Source organism: Numida meleagris, chromosome 3 (assembly GCF_002078875.1).
Source record: "Numida meleagris isolate 19003 breed g44 Domestic line chromosome 3, NumMel1.0, whole genome shotgun sequence".
Taxonomy (NCBI): Eukaryota; Metazoa; Chordata; class Aves; order Galliformes; family Numididae; genus Numida; species Numida meleagris.
In genome coordinates, this window is record NC_034411.1 from 62518760 (window position 1) to 62538634 (window position 19875).

General features: G+C 34.2%; 1 protein-coding gene across 3 annotated transcripts in view; it reads left to right on the forward strand.

Annotated features, from left to right (window-relative positions):
• The window catches only part of FAM184A (family with sequence similarity 184 member A), a 60950-nt gene that overhangs the window by 33006 nt on the left and 8069 nt on the right, over positions 1-19875 (forward strand). For 2 of the 3 annotated variants that reach the window (XR_002437180.1, XM_021392535.1), the window contains exons 10-15: positions 9789-10001; positions 10634-10787; positions 14135-14262; positions 16462-16646; positions 17131-17277; positions 19606-19723. Coding sequence is in view for 2 of the 3 variants with exons in the window: in XM_021392535.1 (XP_021248210.1) it covers positions 9789-10001; positions 10634-10787; positions 14135-14262; positions 16462-16646; positions 17131-17277; positions 19606-19723 (945 nt within the window). In the remaining variant the exon portion in view is untranslated. The remainder of the gene's footprint in view (positions 1-9788; positions 10002-10633; positions 10788-14134; positions 14263-16461; positions 16647-17130; positions 17278-19605; positions 19724-19875) is intronic. The other variant, XM_021392536.1, reaches the window with a different exon arrangement.

The window sequence follows — 19875 nt, forward strand, 5'->3', positions numbered from 1 at the left end:
TTACTAAGTACTTCTATATCAATCCACATAGGAGTTTCTTCATGAAATATGTAACAAATTCAGATGTGCTAGTTCTTTTCAATTTTTCTTAGCTGTGGAATGCACTTTTAATGTTTTATTTCTTAAGAAATTTTACTGCTGAGAAGGCTCCACCATGGACAAAATGGAAGGAATTTTCTTTTTTAAAGCATGAGTGTGTTCTCTGTTCTGCTGCTTCATGTTCTGCAACCGTCAATTCTGAGGAGAACTTAAATGCACAGATTAACACGTGCATGTTCTTATACATCTATTGTTGTGAGAAGTGTTTCTTTCTGTAAACTGAATTGAGTATTTTGATTGTGGATTAGTTTTTCTGGTTTTGAGCAGATATTGGTTCTTCTGTCTTCCTTACTTTTCAGTAAAACACTTGTTCAGTAAGATAAAATAAACTTTTGGTCATCTTTTTTTTTCCAGTTCTTACATATTTTCGTACTATTATCTGTCAAGTATTAATGTGAAATTCTTATTTCTAACTTAGTCAACTTTTTGCACAAGAAGACTTCTTCTTTTTTAAATGGAAGTAAGAGTATGGTAATGGAAATAAGAGTGAGAATGGACAAAAGTGTACTACATACACTTTGCTTTGATATCCCTTTATTATTTATTTTTCGTCCTGCAAAGTTGAAAAGGATTTTGAAAACTATTTGGAAAAAGATAGTGTAAATTTTCCATTCTGAGTTTATTTCTATTATGGTGGGTTTTCCTCTTTAAGCAATCTCAGTGTAAGTATATAATTAGTTATGTCAAAATACAAATATTTCTTTCTGATGTAGATGTTATTCAAATTAGTTTTCAAAAAATTTCTAGATCATTCACAGAATCTTGAAAAGCCACTGAATATATTCTTGTTAAGAAAATATAATGCTGCAGAAAAGTCATAAAGCTCCTATGGACATCTATACATGACCAGTCTTCTACCTGAGAGCATTTATTGCTAGGTCTTTATTTGCCTGTGTTCAGAGCCCACATGCCCACATCGGCAAAATCAGGAAATGGTAATTTCTCTCCTCAGCACAAGGACTAATGGCTTGTTCTACAGTCTGGGTAATCCTTGGTTTAGAATATTTGCTGTCAAATGGATGCTGGACATTTCTTACTAGAGAAAACCTGCAAATACTATATATCAATTTCCTGAAGGAAGGGAGATTAACTTTCAGCACAGCATCATTTTACCCTGCTTCCTTTCACCTGATCTTGTCATGAGCACACTGTGTAAAGGCTTCTCTGTCAGATCAAGTAGGATGTAAATTTCAAGCAACTTCTCCATCCTAACTGTGGTCATTTTTGTTTTTGGTAATACTGGTAAGGCTAATATGACATCTAGTGGATGATAAGTGTCTTCCCGTAGGGTTTCTGGGCAAGATTTAAAATGTACTTACAAATACGAAATGTGGAAACCCAAAAGAATAAAAAGAGAAGTTACACTAAGGAGGGGACTTAAAATGCAGGTCAGGATAAAGTTCTGTGCCTCTTCTTTTCTCTGTAGATATTTGTGTCCAAAGGGCAACATTTCCTGCAACTCTTGCAAACTTGTCACAAGTGGCTACAGCTCTAAATACAATGGTCTTAATGGGACTGTACTGCAGTTCCCTTGGGATTTATTGAGAATATGAATAATCTTGTAATTCAGAGTCACTGCAGCCTTCAGAGGACCATCTGTTGAGGGTATTTCCCTGTTTCGTGTCTGTCTGCACTTCTTAATGAGGCAGCTCCCTTGTTCCAGGCTCCTTATTCTGTGCAGAGATGTGATCCTGGAGATAGATTGGCGTGTTTTTCTTATCCAGACTATTAATTCTATTTTTTTTCTGAAGCTTGAACAATAAAACAAATGCACGAGATGCAGCCAGCTGTACTATCTCTTTTTCTGAGCTTTTAGCTATGGTGTTTATTTTATTCTTCGTTTAAAAGATTCTGAATTTAACATAGGAAATTCATTAAAGACAATGTAAAATTAAGAGCTATGATACAGACAAAAAAATCCCAGAACAAATCAAGAGTTTTCAAAGTACTTTCACTGGAATGCAGTAGGAATACTAATAGATGTTAGCTTTGTTTCTCTGTTTTAGAACAAATGTGTTAGTGAAATGCATTTTCTTCTCTCTTTTGGTCTCCTCTTCATTTAATTTTGTCTCCCATGATGTTGTCTTTAGTTAAATTAAAAAATACATCTAGTTTGATGTTTGAAACAGTGATGCCATCATATCCAAATAAATTTGACTGTCTTATCGTAAACTTTTAATTGAAATATAGCATCATTTTTTTGTTCAGAAGTATTTGGGTTAGTACATCTGGAGGAGACTAAAAGACTTTTTAATTCTACTGTCAGTGGATGAAAAGAACATTAAATTCTTAGTACAGTGAGTAATTTGTAATGCATGAGTAAGAAAAGAATTTAGTTTGATGTTTGACATTTACACTTCAAAAACTGATAAACAGAAATCTAAACCAAATCCAATGGTAATACCATCTCCCAGATAAAATTTTCACTTCATAACTATATAGGTTTTTCCCTCAATGTAAGGCCAAGTCTCTGGCAAGTGTCTAGTTTTTAAAGCATTTCTCTTAGCCTAACTGTTTGCTCTAGAAAATAATTGATCACTTATTTCCAGAATATTGTTAAACATCTCCATCATCCCTTCAAGCCCAGTAACTGCTGAAATAGCCTTTGCATAGGCTCAGAAATGGTGAAAATAACAGACACTAGGAGTAATGTTTACCATTATCATTTATAGTTGGATAAAATGGACTTATGCCAAAAGCCCATTTATCTTCTTCAGTAGACATCTTAAACTAGTTTCTTTTACTAACACCAGGTGGATGCACGTAGGCTTTCCTCTCAGAAAGGTTAGCAGAATTTGTCAGAGGTCATTCTTAAAACAATGCATAGAGGTGGTAAGCTTGATCTACTTTGATGAAACAGATCAAGTTAGATCTGTTAGATCAACAGATCTTCTCCACCCACTTTTGGGTGTTAGTACAAGAACAACTGTTGCTGGCAATATTTTTGAAAACTCAGTAAACCATGTACAAAAGTCAGATCTTGGCATGATTTCACACAAAAATACCTGTAGTAAGTACAGTGAGAAAGAGAGTTACATAAATCATCTTTGAATGACATGAAGACCAATACTGAACATTAGGGTTAAGCCTCTGTAAAGTGGTTGAAGATAATTTTTAGCCAAGAGAAGCAATGAAATGAGAGAACTTCCACACATTCAGGAAACTAATGTCTTGCAAGATATAGTACAACTGAATGAAAAGTGAAAATGTCAGTGGTGCAATAAAGTTCCCTTCTTGAAGAAAGTACTACAGTATAATCGCCCAGTCATAGAATCATAGACTCATCATGGAAGACCAGCAACTGTCCATTTCAGCAAGCAAGTATGTGATAAATCTAAGTATTGAACTTAACTGGAGAGTTTTACTCCAAAACTTTCACCAAAAATTCATTTTTCTTCCATCTGTGTCCAGACCTAAGACTTAGAAACTTGGTGAAATCACATATATTAAAATGGTTAGCCCAAGATATTCTGTCAGCCATAAGACCATTTTGTCAGCAAAGCAAGACTAGTTTCTTTCTTGGTGGAAGAAATCTGCTATTTTGTGAGCAGCAGGGGGCAATTCTCACTGTCTTCAGCATTCTTATTCATATGTTCTTATTCACAAAACTCAGAATGGATATTCAAAAAGATATTTTTACTTGCAATTTATTTTTAATGTAGTACACTACTAACCTTTCTACAGTAGTGCCTAGATATGTCAGTCAAAATTAAATCCTAAATGTTTTAGAAACTGAATGTTTAATTAATAAAGAATAGTTCTTGCTCTTAAGAACTTCCAACCTAAAGAAAACAGAACAGAAAAATTGGTGGAGGTATTCACATTGGCACTGGAAACATGATTTGTTGAAATCTGAGCTTACATGCTCTTGTCTACTGGAGTATGATGCCTCCTAGTGGACAAGACGACGGACTAGCCTTGATTAGGAAACTGTTGCCTGTAACTAAATTAATAAAGTAATTGTGGATTTTCCACTATGACGTATTTTTATGTTATTCCATTTTGTAGATTCAAGAAAGGGAAAATATTTTCTTCTTCTTGTATCTGGACAAAGTATTACCTAAAAGTTCCCAAGTCAAGTCTTCCAAGATGGTGTGAAAATATCTTCTGTCTCCTTGAGAAAGCAGTATTCTTGACTGACCTGTGCCAAAAGAGAAATTGGTCATGTTGGATTTAAAATTGCTGCCATTTCATTTCTGATTATTCTGTTTTGTGTGTGTGCCTATCCACATAATTCACGTTTATGTATAAACACTCAGGCATTTATATATGTTTACGTATGAAGGATGTATATGATTCATATCATTAGTAATATTAGTTCTATATGGAACATCTTATTGGTGATCTATTTTTATTTTTGCTTTTCCTTAGTAATCAACACCAACGTAAGTTGGTTGTAGGTGGTGGACAATAAGTCGTTTTCCTACAAGTGTTAAAAAAAATCTTTTTTTTTACCCATCTCATTCTGAATTTCTAAAAATATTAATATGCCTTCATTACAGAATAAAATCGTTTTCTGCCTTTGAGCAGTGAAATCTGATCTTTAATATTACATTTAATGTGCTTATGATTTCAGAGACACAGCTGACTGTTGATTGAGTCCTTATATAATATCTTTTCTAATAGTAATGCAAATTGATGTACTTAATGGTTTCTTCCCAGAATTATTTGCCATAAAGGAGAAAACAGTTGGATAATTTCCAAAATGTTCAGTTGAATAGTACAGGAGTATAATGTAAGATTATGTTGAAGAGTTAATGCTATCCTGTATGTTCATATCATAACAGAGGAAAATACTTCATTCTGTTAGGTATTCAGTACTTTATATGTGAAGTCAAGGCAACTTATTCATTTAAATTTTTTCCAGGTAGTCTTCAACTTAATTTTCCCTGGTCATACTATAATTAATATTCTATGTTTTACTCTCCCTTCCTTATCCCTTTTTCTTTTACTTAGTTGATTTCTGAATGTTTCCCTTTATTCCTGTGATCTTTTCTTCATAGCGGCACTGTCTCGGTGAAGCTTTGCATAAATCTATCAGCAATGTAAGTGATTTGCACTTACAACTTGTAAATAGGGCATGTTTGCACTAATAAATTTGCATATCCTGTATTATTGCTTTAAAGCTTTTAGCTTGTGAAATAGAATATTTAATAATTTTGGAGAGGAGAACATGTTTGCTGCTAGACATCAAAAGCTTGTGTTCTGCATCCACTCATCTACATCATCTGTGTAAATGTATGTGTCTCTGGACATCAAATATTATATACGTGCTCATAACATAAGCAGCATTTTTGTGTCATCATTAAAGCAAGCTTGTGGGCAGTGCAAATGTGTATTGCGGAGCTTTCTGCAAAGCATGAGATCTATGTATTATAATTTGCAGTTTTTCAGTGCAAGTTACAATTGTAGCCAGAATATTCTTATGTTCTTTCTTTCTTTTTTTTTTTTTTAATTGTTTACAATATTTTAATCTGCTGAAAACCTTAGATAGAAGTATGGAAAGTTTAAAGAATAGTGTTCTGTTTTCTTTTGAATCTTCTATACAAGAGTATATAGACATGCAAAGAGACGCTAATATTTAAAGTGTATCAATATGTATTAAATAACCAAAATAACATGTAAAATTATGTACTTTTAGAATAACTTTTTAGAAAATACTTGATGTATTAGAATGGTAGGCTAATCTGACTTGGTTGTTAGTCATTTAAACCTTGTTGTCCTAAATTTATTGCACAGTCTATTGATGCAGATAGGCTTTTCCAGAGATTAACTCATTTCAAGCTGTGGTTTTGCAGTCACTTTAATCTGATGGACATCCAAACTGCTCTTGGGAAGGACATTCTTCTAAAATGGCTTCCCAGCCAGATGTCAGATTTCTCCCAGACATCACATTTAAACTGTTCCATACATTTCCAAGAAAGAAATGAAAATAAAATTGTTTTGACTTTCCTTGCTTAAAAGGCTTATAAATGTTACAGTGAGAATTACAGATCAGGGACCTATGTAAGAGAGATTTAACTTCAAGCCAAAAACATGTTTATTCTTGTCATCTTCATAAAAGCTCATACAAATTTGACTACGATATCAAATTCTTGTCCATTCCATTTGAATGCTATCATGAAAGCCTTTTTAGAGTCCCATGTTTATATTACCTTAGGTACTGCAGGACTTCGCCTAGAATTTTTCGTCCTTGTAGCCATGATGAAAGGGACAGCAATGGTGAGAAGCCTGAGGAACAGATATGTGGTGAAAGGCACTAGTAAGAGTAGACAGAATGTCTGGCTAGTATCTCAGTGTTTCTGTCACAACACTCAGAGGAAGACTATCTGAGTGAAAATGGTGGAATTTTCTTGGCAAAAAGTGTTTTTGAGAGAAAGAACAGTAATTCATATACAAATTTCCCAACTAGTGCTGAATTGGACTGAATCATCTCTTAAGGCTGTCCTATCCTTACTGCACATTCCTTTGATTCTGAAAATGGAGTTAGGAAGAAAAGAAGAGCAAAGGAAGGAAAGAAACAGAGTAGAGATACTGGCGTACCAGATGGATTGAAGATGAGAAGTAGATGAGCTAGGACCAAGTTGTAATAGTGATCTTAGGAAAACAAACAAATAAACATCCTGAGAGTCTATGGATGGTAGTTAAATAGGAGCAGAGGTAATCTAAGTAAGCACAGAAGTTATTTTATGGCAGAAGGGAAAAAACAGACCTCTAGAGAGGGTGCAAGTTCTCTTAGGTGTAGTGTAGCAGAGAAAGAGGAAATAAAGGCAAGGCAAGACTTATAGATGGACCCAGATAAGTATGAGGTTGCAGGAAGAGACCCAACAATTGATATTTTGTGAGTAAGAATAGATAGGGATGTGAGGTAGTCAAAGAAGAGTTTAGATAAGGTAGATATTTTTCTGTTTCCTCTGGAGAAGGAGAACAATCAGTAGCCCACTGCAATACTGAGCTATGATACATATGTGAAAATTTACAATTGGCCATGCAGGCAGGGATGTGGTGCAAACTGACCACATCCGTGGAGTGAAACTCTAGTGTTGAAGAGTACCACATGTAGTTGCATTATTGTCTTGTCTTGTAGCTGTAGTGCGCTGCAAGGAGGAGACAGCTGAGAAGTGGTGAGGCTTTTGAGCAAATTTGAACTCCATGACATAAGAGGGGAGTTTTGCATAGATAAGAAACAGGCTGAAAGATGGGAATTAAATTCAGGGTTGCTGCAGTAAAGCTAGATCATCAGAGGAATTCTACTGATGTTCAGTATGGTTTCTTTTGCAGATTTATGAAAAAGTAAGGTGGTAAGTTTGCAGCTTCTTCGAAGATTTTTAGGGTAGGAAGGATAAAGATTGGCCAGGGAATTGTAGATGATTTGTAAAAAGCCAAAGGGACTTGGCAATAAAGTGACAGATGAAATTCAGTGTAGATAATGCAAAACAATATACAAGGAAAAAACAAATTCTTGCTTCTTGTGTGAACTGATGAACCTCAACTTGACTGTTACAACTGATAATGGTAGATTTGAGGATTCTGATATATAATTCCATGAAAATATCACCTCAGTTCTCATTATCAGTTGCACAAGCAGATAAAACTTTAGGAATATAGAAGAGAAACAGAGAATGTAGTATATGAAATCATGCTACTATATAGAAGCAGAGTATAGCCTCATCTTAAATAACTAGCCCCCTAATATTAAAAATAAATAGTAGAAAAGGGGCAAAAGTAGGACAAGTGTAATGATAGCTATGAAATAGCTTTCATACAAGATGTGACTAAATGAGCCAAAAACTGTTCAGTATGAAAAAGACAGTAAGGAGGAATATGATGGAGATCTACAGAAGCATGAGTAGAATAGAGCAAACGCAAAGGGTACTTCTTTTGACTTCCATTACAAGTGTAGGAGATTAACATATCAAATTGCATGCCTAATGAAGATGTGGTATTTACCACAGCATTTTGTGGTTCCTAAAAGCTTGCATTGATTCAAGTAGTGGTTGTGTTTAATGGATATTTCTTCCATGAAGTTGTCTAAAAAACACTTCTTCGGGTTTAAGAATTAATGCGGAAAGGTAGTAGACTTTGGAGTCAAGATTCCTACATTTATTCCTTGGCCTTTTGTTTTTTCCTGATTAACCAGGGTCAGATGTTTCTGGAGGCAGAATAGTAGATTAGAAAAACCTCTGACTTACAATTCGTATGTGACATTTATATTTAATATACTCGGTAAAAGGTTTTGCATGTGTAGTTCAGATTACAGAACGCACTATTGGCCTTCACTATATTCCTTCAATTATGTTAATTTCCCTCACAGTTATCTGAAGTAAAATACTGTGGATACGGTATACATGGAAGCTAGTGTATATATATGTAGATACAAAGACCTGAGGAATTTGAAGTGCAAGTAGCTGTGGTCCTTTCATTCAAATTAATTTGTATGTTTTGCTTTAGTGCTAATTTTACTGTAAATGTAGCTTCTTGCTTTCAAATCTGCTTAAGCTGTTGCCTTCTGAAAAAAAACATGTTCAGTGATAATGCTTATGCTGCAAGTTGTCCCTGATACGCTATTAAATTTATGTTAATTGGTGTATTTTAATGTTGTGTAAATCAATAAATTGATTTGCAATGTCTTTATTAACTTGTCAAAATTAATTGTAAGATACACTGAATCAAATGACACTATCAGACTTTTCATTTGTAATAAATATGTTGTAATTCTCTGAGGCTTGAAAAAAATCCTTACTAATTCAAATTCTTTGTTATGTGACAATTTTATTTTTCCTTCGAGTCACTGCAACAAAATTCATTTTTAGTAAAATCTTGTTTTCAGGATCTGAGGATGTATCTTTATTGTTTGCCTCTGAAGAAGATAGTTTCACTATTTTCAGTCTGCAAAGACTGATGTGAAGAACAGAATATAACAATATTACAAAAAGAAAATGGGACTTTTTCAAAGACTGCAGTGTACTATAATGTATTAAGATTCTTGTTCAGTGAAAAGCATTATTTGTAATAATCATTTGTAATACTCATGTAAGAAGATGAGTATTTGTGACTCAAACTGCTTTGGTGTTAGTTAAAACCAGCAGAAAAAAATCACAATTCTTGTACTACTGAGCTAACAGCAATAGAAAAGGGATCCATCATGTGCAGTATTTTACTTGTCATGTAGAGTCCTAAGCTACCATGTCTGTTAAAATCAAAAACACACCAGAAAGATAAGACCATACCATGTCAAAAGATTTATAAGGAAATAATTAAAATCTATCAATCTAGACGTCACAAACTATACTCCCCCATGAACTGCAGGATTTTCAGGACAGAATTGATATGGTCTTGATATGAAGAGTAGTTTATTCTAACAATCAGACATTTGATTTTAGACCTTGATAGTGTCATTTTCGTTGATCTTTATACAAAACCTAGAATTAAATTTCAATAATTTGGCCATGAACGATTGTGTTATAGGTTGTATGGTAGTATCAGTTTATCAATGTGATGACCCTTATGGAGCTACTTATGTGTAAGGATTATATCCTTGAGATATAACTTAAACAAGAAATCAGTGGATGACTGCTTGTCCCTCGTAGTTAATATTCTGGTTAACTTTCAAGTTTTTTCTTCTTTTAATTATTTTTTGTTTAATTTAGTTTTAATGACTAATTGATATTTGCTGTTCTGTGGATTAGATCTCCTTGCTGAAGCAGAATCTGGAGATGCAGCTTTCCCAGTCACAGAGCTCTTTACAACAGCTGCAAGCACAGTTCAGTCAGGAGCGACAGAGGCTGACTCAGGAGATCCAGGAATTAGAAGAAGAGCATCAGCAAAGGCATAAGTCACTTCAGGAAGCCCATATCCTTGCCTTTCAAAATATGGAAGAAACGAAAGAGCAAGAACAAAAGGCATGTTAATATTGATTCTTCTCATTATTATGTAGAAAATGTTGCAAGTTTAGCAACTTAGATAAACATGGAAAATTAGTAAAGAAAAGTATTTGTATAACTACTAAATTTCCTTTTCAGATGATGAGTCTTACAGTAACATTATTGTCCAGTTAAATCTGATTAGGACATACTGAAAGTTGTCTCTAATACTGGCGTTATTTCACATCTTGCTTTATACTCTAGCAGCTTGGTGATAGTTATATAATTGTACATATTTATGAATGCACTCACCTTTATGTATATATATAGTACGTGTGTGTGTAAATATATAATTACAACACACACATTTCTTAACAGTACTTTGAGATTGTCATCTATAACACTGTATTCTAGGTTTGATTTGGAAGAGGCTTATTTTTATTTTCTATTACATTTATCAAATTCTGTATGTGTTTTCTGGTATTTCCTGATGAGTGACTCATTTTGTAATGTATTCTATATTTTCATTGTGATAAAAATTATACAAACTCTTTTGCAACTTGCAAGATAGTTTTCATTTCCGGAACAATGTCACATGAACAAAATATCTTAGGCGTGACATTGTTCCCTAGGCTACAATAGAATTAATCTTGACCACTTGGATTTTGTAGGAATTAGAAGAACGTTTACAACAAAAGCATTCAGAAGAACTTCAGGCACTGAAAGAAACACACAAACAGGCCATGGAAGGTTTCAAACTGGAGATGGAACAGGAACTTCAGACCCTGCGATTTGAGCTGGAGGATGAAGGAAAAGCTATGTTAGGTACACTTTTTTCAAACTTGCAGTTGGATCTGAAAATATTATTTCTACTCATACAAATATTCATTCACACACACACACGCACAGACCTACCTGTAAATGTGTGCGTGTGTATGTAATATCACCATAGTGTATCTTAGTGTCATTCAGTTTTGATGTAATTGTTCCTCTTAAAACCAGTATAAGCTTTAACAGGTAAGTCAAACTTGTTCACTTTTGAATATCTTGGCATTGAATTTTTTTGGAAGGATTAAGCAACTTAATTTCATGATGTATGTTTTGGAAAACAAAAGGAATAAAATGACAGGGCAGTTGCTTGGATTTCTGTGTGCACTGATTTTAGAAGTATGAACCCTAACACTCCATCTCTGTAGTAAAGAAGTACTTGAGTTGGGCAATACATTGATTAGTGATTTCACTGATACACTGAATTTGAAATTAGATTGTATTTTGTACCACAGGAAGAAATTGAACTGTGCTTAGAAAGATGCAATGCTTCAGCCATCTTAAGGAATATGAAACAATAAATAAGACAAAACCATAGGAAAACAGTGTTTGTTCCTTGTTTATTTTCTTAATAATGTAGAAGAAATGCTATTTTTTGCTCCAAAAAATGAAACAGGTTTTTCACAAGCAAGTTATGTTTGTACACATAATCTCAATCTTAACATATGCAAGATAGATGTATATAGATAGATGATAATGTAATAAGATAGTGAAAAGAAGAAATAACGGTACCATGCTTTTTACTCCACATCACTTGAATACTTCTGCATAGTTTTGCATTTTTGCTAGATCTATAATTGTAGGAGTCTCCCCTGACACACGTACATGCACACACATTTTTTCTGCTAACAAAGCAGCACAAGTCAGTTTTGGAAAGGAATTGGAGTGAGGCAAGGAAGATGTGTTGGTTAGACAGACTTCAGGAGTTTCACATGTAAAGAAGGTTTTATGAAGGAAAATAAATGTATATGAGAGGTAAAGGTTAGAGGGTACCAATGGTGGTATAACATAAAATGGTGAGGGTGGAAAAATGTGGGAAGAAATTTCATGAAAGTAGAAAAGATGGCCTGATACTGAGCATCGATGTGAAAGACAAAAAGACTCTTGTGCAAGGTAGAAAAGAAGCAGGAAACGCAAGGAGGATATCTGCCATGGCATTTTCATAGTCTGGAGCATAGAAATGACAAGGGTAGTATGAAAAAAAAAAAGAAAGATTGCATCACTGCAAATAGGAGATAAATGTACAGAAATTATTTTCCTTTTCACACAGGAAGGAAAAGTAAAATTTCAGAAACACTACAGAGGAGAAGTAACAGCATAAAATATGTGTATAGATTTTTTTTTTATTCATCAACAGCAGCCAGAAACAGGATATATAAGCTGTAAAATGACTAGTTAAATATATGTAGAAATATAAATTTTTCTAAGGACTGTGACATTTCACTGATGTCTTCTGTCTAACCCCAGCTTTCTCTGTCAGTGTTATGTATCAATCAGTTATCACTGGGGATGCTGTGGGTTTTTTTTTGTGGTTAGATATGAACAATCCTCCTCTGAGAAATGAATATCTTATCTTATACAATGCACAGCAGAACAAAATTTCACTCCTGCTAGGAGAGCTTGTCTCCTCTGCCAGAAATCTATCTTCTTGTACTAATTCAGCATCTTTTCCACTTCGTTTACTAAGTGCTAGATGAAGTAGTAGATCAGGTTGCCCGGGGCCCCATCCATCCTGGCCTTGAACACCTCCAGGGACGGGGGCATCTGCATGTCTGTGAATTGTGCTTCCCATTTGGCTGAGTTTGTATAGGTGGAACTTTACAGTTGAGAACAGAAGTGTAAACTAAGTAAAGGAAACTTCAGTTTAAATTCTGCCTGAATCTGACTTCAGTGCTATGTTAGTAACCATTCATTATTTAGGGGCTTATTTCAGAGCCCACTGAAACCAGTGGAGGTTATTTCAGTGAGTTGATCATGATTAACAAAATAGCAATTAAATCTTGTAGGTCCTAACTGAATGTGGTTCATATGTAATAGGCACATGTTAATACTATCGTAGTAACTGATCTGGAAAAGAACCATAAGAAGTGCCTGCGTTTGTTGGGTCATCTGTTAAGTAAGCAGAGAGTCTCAAAATGTCTTAAAAGGTAGTTGTACTGTATCTTACCAGCAAAATATGAATTTAATAAATATGGGGATTTTATAAATATAGGAATTTCAAAAATATGAGAATTGAATGAGAAGATTTGAGTTGAGGATTATATCCAAATTCTGCATAGTGCAGAGGAAGCCAATGCAAAGTTATTTTTTTCTAAAACAGAACAATTAATAATTAGAAAGCCAAGCACTGCTGCTGAAAAATAGCATTTCATCCTTGCTTCTGATTGACAGTAAAAGCTTAGTATGTATCTAACCAAGGATGCCACTAAGGTAGAGAAAATAATTCTCTTAAAATCCAGAAAAAAAAATCCTAAATCTCTCTCTTCATCTTGTTTAACCTGTGACAGTGAAAAATCCAGATAACAAAGTCTGGTAAACAAGAACACTGGAGATATAAAAAGAAGTGGAGAGTAATTACTAAGGTGTAAGAAAACATTCTATCATCACGAAATATCTGAAAGATATAAATTAATGATAAGGAATATGTAACATGAGAGTAAATAACATCAGGAAAGTTTTAATGCAGAAATAATCTGACATACTGAATGTCAGTGATGGCAAATAAAATCTAACCAAAGAAAAGTTCTTTCCTCTTAATACTGACAAACCTGTATTAAAATACCAGAACAAAGGAAACAGTGACATTTTCAAGTAAGAATTCATTATAGATTTCATTTGGAGACTTGCTCTTCAAAAAGTTCTTATAAGCTTCATTTTGCAGAAGCTTTCAATATCTGTAGGTATAAATGGTTGAATAGGTACATATAAAACCCATATGCAAAAATGAATGATTGTTCTGTTAACTGTGCATAAGTAACAGCAAATACTCAAGTATTTGTAATTAGAAAATTAGGTCTCAATTTTAGTTCTGGCCATAAATATTTTACATCATAGGCCATGCTTTTGGAGACAGATAGACAACCCACCATCTTTTGAGAGATAGGAACTCATCATTCTAAGATATCTTCTAGTAACTAGTATTTTAATGCCAAATAAATTTGTCTGTCTAAAACCTTGTGGTTGCAGAGCTCAAATGAGTTCAACCTGTTCAACAGAAATTTCACATGGCTAATATAAGCAGTGTGTGTTAGATTAGCAGCAGTACTTGAAGGAGCTTGACTGTTATTGTTACTTAACAAATAACGTTCGCAAAATAACCATTTCTTTTTGTTCACGTTAACTAGCTTCCTTGCGCTCAGAGCTAAATCATCAACATGCAGCAGCAATTGACCAGCTAAGGCACAACCATCAGCAGGAACTGGTAGCTGCCAAAATGGAACTTGAAAGAAGCATAGAACTTGGCAGACGACAGGTAGGAGGCACTTCTGGGAATTTACTATAAAATTATGTAATTGGTGTTTGTTTTCTGTTAGCTAGAGGCAGTAACTTGTGAAAATGTAAGGAGAAATGTAATCTTTCAAAGTCAGCCAGCACCAACCAGCAGGTAACGCATTCCTACTAGTTTAGCTGAACTTCCGTGCTTAGCTTTTTCTTTCTTCAGCAAACTTTGTTAGAAGCCTGGTAAAGGCTGCCATATCAGGGCAGTTTCCTTTTAGAGCTGTGCTGCCATCTCAGAGCACACTAAGTTGCCTTGGACAGAAACTGCTGATTCACACAAAATCCTACTCATCCTCAGCAGCCAGCAGGACTTAAAAAGGAAAAAGCTATTTCTCTATTATGACTAGTGATATTAAGGAGTGATTGCTTAAAGCCAAATGATTGCTTCAAACTTAAAATATTTTTTATTTTCAGGAGCCAACCTGGAAAAGATAAATTGGCTTCTAAAGAAACCTAACGACTTCCAACTTGTTTCTTATATAAAAACTAAAACCCTAAATCCAGTATGAGCTACCATTGCTTTCAGCAGCAAACTGATTCATTCACTTTTATCTATCATTTTTTACTTTACAGAAAATCAGTTTTTCCACTAGTTACTAAAATTCAAAGCTTCCTCTCTACTGAAAGGAAGCCAGATTCCTGAAAATAAAGGAAAAAAATGTAACTTCTTTATCTGAATATAGAATACGCATTTCAGGATTCATTTCCCAAAAGGCCAGTACTGGAGAGATGTAATGCTTTTAGATGTATGTTGTTACAGGAAGCAGTTTTTGTTGTGTAGACGAAGACACTCAAGGATGAGCCTTTTATTTTTTACTTCTTCCATGTGGGTTTTAAAGCATGAGCACCACAGGCAAAAATGTGGTGCTGTCAGCCATGGAAGAAAACATGGAGGGTTTAGTAGGATGTAATTTCAATGTACTGTTTAAGCCTTGAGACGCCTAAACTTGTAAGAAACAAAGTGTAGTTCAAGGGCACATGTTTGATCCAACCAAATGCCTAGTATTTTCAACCTCAGCACAACAAGGTGCTAAGCACATGCTTTAGTTGTACTGAGGACAAAGCAATCAGTTGTGTTTTCGTGTGTTGAGATGCCCATCCATTTACAGGATCAGAGCTGAACTGGATGCATAGAAGTCAAAACACGGTGGTTATATTTCTTAATTTTTCAAATACTTAAATATGTGGACCTAACTTTTCCACTGTTTTTTCTTACAACTCTCAGATAGTCTTTTTGTACGGAGGAAGAGTGTTATCTTTAAAGCTCTGTCACTAAAGATTTGTGCATTAGGATATATTTGTATTTCCTGGATGCATGAAAACACAAAACACAATTATACATAAAACTACTTTGAAATCTCCTCGGCTTTTCTATCTTTACAAACTATATGGTGATTAATTATTGTGAAACTAAGAAATGGAATAGATGGAAATGGGAAACCCCCAAAAAGGTTAATTTTATTACAGGGTGTTTCTAAGCTGAGGAGAATCATTATCAAAACCATTGGGATGGGATCTGGATGAGCTTATCAGATGTTAGCTGCATAGGAATTTGTTATGTAAAAATAAAGACTTTTATTGATTTATTGGATACAGTTTAAATATTGAGTAATGTAGAAGTTATATTTTGCACTAAGAAGGTAGGGGAAAAAAAAAAATGTACCACCATACGTCCTACATCTAGGCAAGTATTTACCTAGATGAGCTATTTGGCGTGTTTTGAGCTGTGAGCTATTTATGACTCTTGTACTTCTGTATACATTAGATATTAAATTTCTGAGTCATTGTCTTCGCTGGCACAGGGCATGCATCTCATGCTATTTTGTTCTGTTGAACGGTGTCGTAAACTTCAGCTTCCCCATGTCGTATGTTGTAGAGGTAGAAATTGCTAAATGCCAGCCCTGTAGTTCTATTTGTTTTTGTATGGGAAAAAGGAAAATGTAATGAACTACACAAACTTTAATGGCAATTACAATGTTTTAAATTCTCACACAGATGGAGTTTTCTTGCTGTATAACTTTGATTTCTTCATTATTTGTACTTGCATGCAACAGAAAAGAATTCTCTTAAGTGTTGTATGGAAAATTCTGGTCAGCTGTTATCTTCCAAAAACAAGTGTCATGCTTCTGAGAGACAACTCTACTAAAATACTTTTTGCTGCTGCTACTTATAGGAGAAAGAATTTTTATGCCGAATATCAGATCTACAAGATGAACTGAGACATCGAGACCATCATATAGCTGAACTGGACAAAGAGATTCTGCATCTTCATGACAATATAAGTGCATTGACCAAGGAGCTAGAGTTCAAAGGGAAAGAAGTCCTTAGAATACGCAGCGAATCTAACCAACAGATTAGGTATGATTTTTTCCACTCAAACATGTATTGTCTAATGTATTGTTTTACTGAAGATACTTCACCATTTGCAGCTTTTAATTTTTCATTTTAATCAAGTAATGATATTTATTGTCATTTTTCATTCAGAAAAGCTATGCCCAGTACTGGTAGCGAATATTACCATAGAGTTAAGCTGCATTTCAGTAGCACATTTTGGTGTATTTTAGTAACAATCTACTCCAGTGTTTTTGTTGTTGTTGTCTGGTTATTTTTTTTTAATTCATTATGTTTGTTTATTTTAAAAAGCATTAAAGGAGATGCATTTTCAATGAAATAAGCTAGGAGATTGGAGGACAGTAAGTAGTGGGTTTTGATGAATCAGTAATTCCTTTCTGTGTTGTCTGGTATTGTGTAAAAGCCATTAAAAGTGTGGCAGAAAATCATGATGAACAAACCAGTCTGATTTTAGAATAACTCTTTTTTTAACAAAAAATAAATTAAACAGGATGCATGAGCAAGATTTAAGCAAGAAACATGAGAAAGAGCTGGATGTCTTGACAGCAGATCACATCAGAGAGAAACAAAGCATGCTGGCAGATTTTAATAAGACCCAAGAGCTGCTCAAGGAAATTAATTCAGCTTTACAAGTTTCGTAAGTTTTGTTGCATTAAAAAAGTTTGTATGTAGCTGCGTTTGAGTCAATGTTAGTTCATTCTGATGTCCGTAAGTTACTGAAGATACTGCAGAGGTATAGAGGTGCAAAAAATTCACTCAAATATGGGGCCTAATATTGCATCTGTTGGCACGATTCTTGTAAGCTTTAAGATAGTTTAGCAAGATAATTACTAATAATTTGAAAGAAGAAAATTGAAGTAGGAAAAATATTAAGTCTGTGGAGTTCTTAGAATACTGGGTAAAGTATGATTTTGAGTGTTTTTCTTAATACATTAATACATTAATATATCTTTTTTGAGAATACAAAAGTTTCTTCAGCAAGCTTACAAACTAGTACAGTAGTAATTATTTAAGTATGATTATACAAAGCAAATGACAAACATTTTCAGATTTGCTAACATAGGGAAAATTAGTTGCTGAAATGGATTATACAGGCTTAGCAGGATACTAAAGAGTGCCTCAGACAAAATACCACTTGTGGTTGGACCACGTCTGGGGAGAAGTGGTACAGTTATATGCTGTCTAGTCAGAGTCTTCTTGTCTTCCACGTACTTCATTCTTTATCCCTTTCTGCAACGTAACCCCTTTGGTCTGTAACCTCAAGTTTCTGGCTAGGGCTCCAAAAGACATTGAGAGCTTTCCGAAAAAAAGTGGTCAGTGAGGGATTTTGGATTTGCCGCACAACATGTCTGGCAGAGAAAGTAATTGGATCTGAGGATATGATAGAAAACTTTTCTACATAAATATCAACTAATAATGAACAGTAACGCCTAAATTAATCTAATTCTGTCTTAATGTGAGCAGTCAGAAACTGCAGAAAGTTTTGCTTCTTATTCCTTTGCACACATATGCACGGTTCTATGAATTGTGCATAACTATGTGTTATACTCTGGGGATCTGTATACAACAGCTTAACCTAGCATAAAATGTATACCCCAAAATTAAGCCATCTGTGCATATTTCTGTTATGCTGAGTCAAATGCATTTTCTGCAAATAAAGTCTTTTTTTCACATTCATAATGTATTATATAAATAGATTACATAATCCCATCAAAAAATATAATTTAATGAGCAACCATGCTTTCAGAGGTAACTCAAAGTGAAAATTATGTATCTGTTTCTGAGGAGAAAGTACTCACCTAAAGTGAAAAATGGTCACTTCAGTGTGTCTTGTGGAATTAAGTTTGAGCTGACTGGACACCCTAAATTCATAGGTTTTTCTTAGGAATCTTTTTTTCCTCTGAATCTCTTCTGAAACTTGGTACACTGAACTACTTGAAAGCAGAATATGTGAGACTAGTATTTTAGTAGTTTCCTTTAGAGCAATGTTTAGCATTATGAACATTGTTTCAGAGGCACACACAGATATTTGAAATCATCAAGTGCCTTCAAAACTTGTTCTTTTTTAGAAGAAACAAGGAGATTTGTGCAGTTACTTGTGCAATTCATCTCTCAGTTGGCTTATTTCACTTCTCTCCTTTAATGCTTTCCCACTAAGCATTTCAAGTTCCCTATTTTTTTTTTCCAAGAATCATGGCATTTTTTTTAAATTCAGATATCCTAATATCCAGGTTTTATTGCTTTTCTCTTGCAGCTCATTCCTTTATTTCAGCTCTAATGGTACTAAGTTGCTTTTGTGGAGAGGAATTAATTACTCGTTAGTCTTCACTGTTCTTGGATATCTTTGTCCCAGTATGTTCCACATGAACTGAGGAAGACAGTGCCAGCTTTATCTATCTATTTCTTCAGTGTCACAACCATGCAACTTTATTTGGAGTAGCCATCTATTAAAAGAAAATCGTACTGTTTGGTTTTTCCTCACCAGATCACTTGCCAGCTTTTTAAATTTACATTAATATTAAATATAATGCATTGTAGTTCCTGTATTATGCATAATAACCAGTCTCAGCTATGTGTTCTGTGACTGTACTGTATTTTCTTATTTTATTTTTTATTTTTTATTTCATTTTTTATTTTATTTTTGAGTACCTTCTTTTCAGTCTGGCTTCCAAGAGGCCTTTTTTTCTAAAAACTAGTACTGCATGCACAAAAAGGTTGTGAAGTTCATAGAATTTTGCCCAAAATTTTAGTTTCTGTAGCAAAGATTTTGGGTTTTGTTACTTTTAACTAGCCAAAAGTTAGTGGTATGAGAGTGGTAACATAGAAATTAATTTACTTCAAGGAAAAAAAGTCATCCTGTTTTTATTACTTGAACTTTCTTTTGCACAAATCAAATATATGACTTTATTCACACATCATTTAGCACTTGATCAGGCTAAAGGGAGTATTTTTCTTTCCTATAAAGTTTAGAAGAAATGGAGGAAAAGTATAAAAACAGAGAATCAAGACCAGAAGACTTGCAGCTTATCTCAGAACTGAAAGACCTAATTGCAGAACGGGACCAACTCATAAAGAAATTGATTGTAAGACTTTTATGCTCTCTTGGTTCAATATCTTAATAAATACAAATGTTAATCTAATTAAAAGTGTTCAAAATGAATCTAAAGAACCAATCCTGATAGCTTGTATTTGTATTCTTTAACACATTGTCCCTGTGGTTCCAGCGTCTCATAAC